Source organism: Megalobrama amblycephala, linkage group LG16 (assembly GCF_018812025.1).
Source record: "Megalobrama amblycephala isolate DHTTF-2021 linkage group LG16, ASM1881202v1, whole genome shotgun sequence".
In the NCBI taxonomy this organism is placed as follows: Eukaryota; Metazoa; Chordata; class Actinopteri; order Cypriniformes; family Xenocyprididae; genus Megalobrama; species Megalobrama amblycephala.
The window spans coordinates 44,208,244-44,210,603 of record NC_063059.1 but is presented as its reverse complement, the minus strand read 5'-3'; the positions used below and the strand labels follow the sequence as shown (position 1 = coordinate 44,210,603).

Here is a 2,360-nt window from a genome sequence, read left to right as displayed (position 1 = left end):
TAGCTGGCCTACTCACAATCAAACACCACAAGACCATGCTGGTGAACCAGCTTCACCAGCTCTATTTTGCATGACTATGCTGGTCCATCAGATGGATCAGTACTATACTAGCAATAACCAGCACTATACCAGCACTATACCAGTACTATACCAGGACAATTTCAGCACTAACCAGAATAAACCAGCCTGGACCAGCATGGAATTCATGCTGGATTTTTCTCAATAACCTGGATTTTTGCTGGATTTTTCAGGGTGTATATATATATAACCAAAAATACCATACTCATGTCTAATATTTAACAAGTGTACATAATGGAAATATGTCTTAAGGAAAACCTAAATATAACAATTTAGAAATGTCTAACACTTGATTATAAATTAGACATAATCAGATCTAGCAATCCTTAAAATAATTGTTTGTTATTTTTAACAACTTTTCAATAACAAAAAAAAAAAAAAAAATCAATAGTTTTTTTAACCAGATGGTGTAGTTATGACCTCTACCAGCAGGGCTGTGCACATGCATAACAACAGGTCCCATGACTAATTCAACGTAAATGGGAGTTTTTTGCCAAACTCCATGAGTATAAATTATTAGCCTACAGGTGAATTCAACAGTGCTGAAGGATGATCACTTAAGGTCACTAAATACCACAAGTGCTGCTTTTGAGGCATTAGCAAGGTGTAGTTTGTTTGAGCAACTTGTATTCTTAGGAATGCATCTGTGAATTGATCTGGATAATTTTATGAGATTATGTATGACAGTTAGTGTAAATAGGCCACATTATTACAAATCTCAACAACTGGTTTTAAGCAAATGTGGACAAACAATTGAAATTTAATTTAAAATCAAATTGAAATTATATAGTCATGTACATCTAAATTTTACACTCAAAAAAACTGTGCTTTGCATATTAATTAATGAAGTTATTTTATTAAATATGTTGTGGTGAAATTAATCTACAGTTGTTTATCGTTTATTGCTTTTTTCAGATTGTACCCTAACTAAAATGATCCTGAATATGGCAAGAAGAAAGTATTTAACAGATAAATGTTAAATGCCAACTTCCCATAAGTTCTGGCAAGACTTTCACTACTGTCACTGTTATTGATATAATTAACAGATTGTTTATGCTGGTTTGTATAGGCCATAAATAGTGAGAACTTTCACCATGTATCTAAATGAGTCTGTCTTCTCACTGGTCTTGACTTTGCACTCTTTGGAACTGCCTGAGACAAACATTTACCCTGCATTGATATTTGGAGTAGTAACATACCTGTTTATCTTACTCTGCAATCTAACAATTATTATTACAATTTGCTTGAACAGGAATCTTCACAAACCAATGTACATATTGTTGCTTAACCTGCCTATCAATGATGCAATGGGGGCTACAAGCCTTTTTCCTCAGCTGCTGTATAGTATATGGTCTCAGGACAGATCAATATCCTACTCTGCATGTTTGCTTCAAGGCTTTTTTGTACACCTGAATGGTGGAGCATCTTATCTTATTCTTACTGCTATGGCCTATGACAGATTTATCGCTATCTGCTGCCCGTTAAGATATGGAGCCATTATGACAACCAATAACTTGGTGAAAATCATAACTGGGTTGTGGCTTTTTAATTTTGCTGCTATAATTGTACTTTTCTGTCTTCTAATACCTTACAGGATTTGCCAGACACACATGACAGACCTTGTCTGCTATAAGACAGCATTAATGAAACTCTTATGCGATGGCACAGAGGTGAACAATATCTATGGGTTGTGTTGCATAATTTTTTACCACGGCCTTTCACTTTCTGTTGTGGCATTTACATACATTCATATACTAATCACATGTGTTTCTAATAAGCAATCTGATGCAAAGATTAAGGCACTTGAGACATGTGGTACTCATTTGGTCGTCTTTCTTTTCTTAGAGTTTAACACTCTTTTTCCTCTTCTTGCACATCGATCTGAGAGTGTTCCAGCTCACCTACGCAGAGTGTTTTCTATCTCCAATTTTATCTTTCCTCCTCTTGTGAATCCACTTGTCTATGGTTTTAAAACTAAAGAGATCAGACAGAAAATTCTCACCTGTTTCAAAAACAAAATAAGCAGTGTCTGAATTAAACGTCTCCTTGTGTGAAAATATTGTGATATCATGTGTACATTTTCTGTGACAAAAGCTGACAGCTTATTATGTTGTTACCTATAATAATTCAAAAACATTTTGACAGACGCCCTTGAAGAAAGTCTTTTTTTACAGGGATATTTGCTTCAAAAATAGGATAAAGTGAGTAGTATTCAGCTGGTCATGTGATGATACCATCAGGGGATGACCTGCCTTATGTAAGATCAAAGCTTTTTCTAGACT

At 34.8% G+C, this 2,360-nt stretch overlaps 1 protein-coding gene across 1 annotated transcript; it reads left to right on the top strand.

The window, feature by feature from the left end:
- Window positions 1-625: 625 nt before the first annotated feature.
- On the top strand, window positions 626-2,137 carry LOC125249493 (olfactory receptor 52J3-like). Its single transcript, XM_048161795.1, has 2 exons — window positions 626-682; window positions 994-2,137. Exon 2 carries the CDS (start codon window positions 1,173-1,175, stop codon window positions 2,109-2,111), a length of 939 nt encoding a protein of 312 aa, XP_048017752.1. The 5' UTR covers window positions 626-682; window positions 994-1,172; the 3' UTR covers window positions 2,112-2,137.
- Window positions 2,138-2,360: the final 223 nt, after the last annotated feature.

Coding starts and splice junctions, on each gene's coding strand:
- LOC125249493 (XM_048161795.1), top strand. CDS start 1,173: ATGTATCTAAATGAGTCTGTCTTCTCACTGGTCTTGACTTTGCACTCT.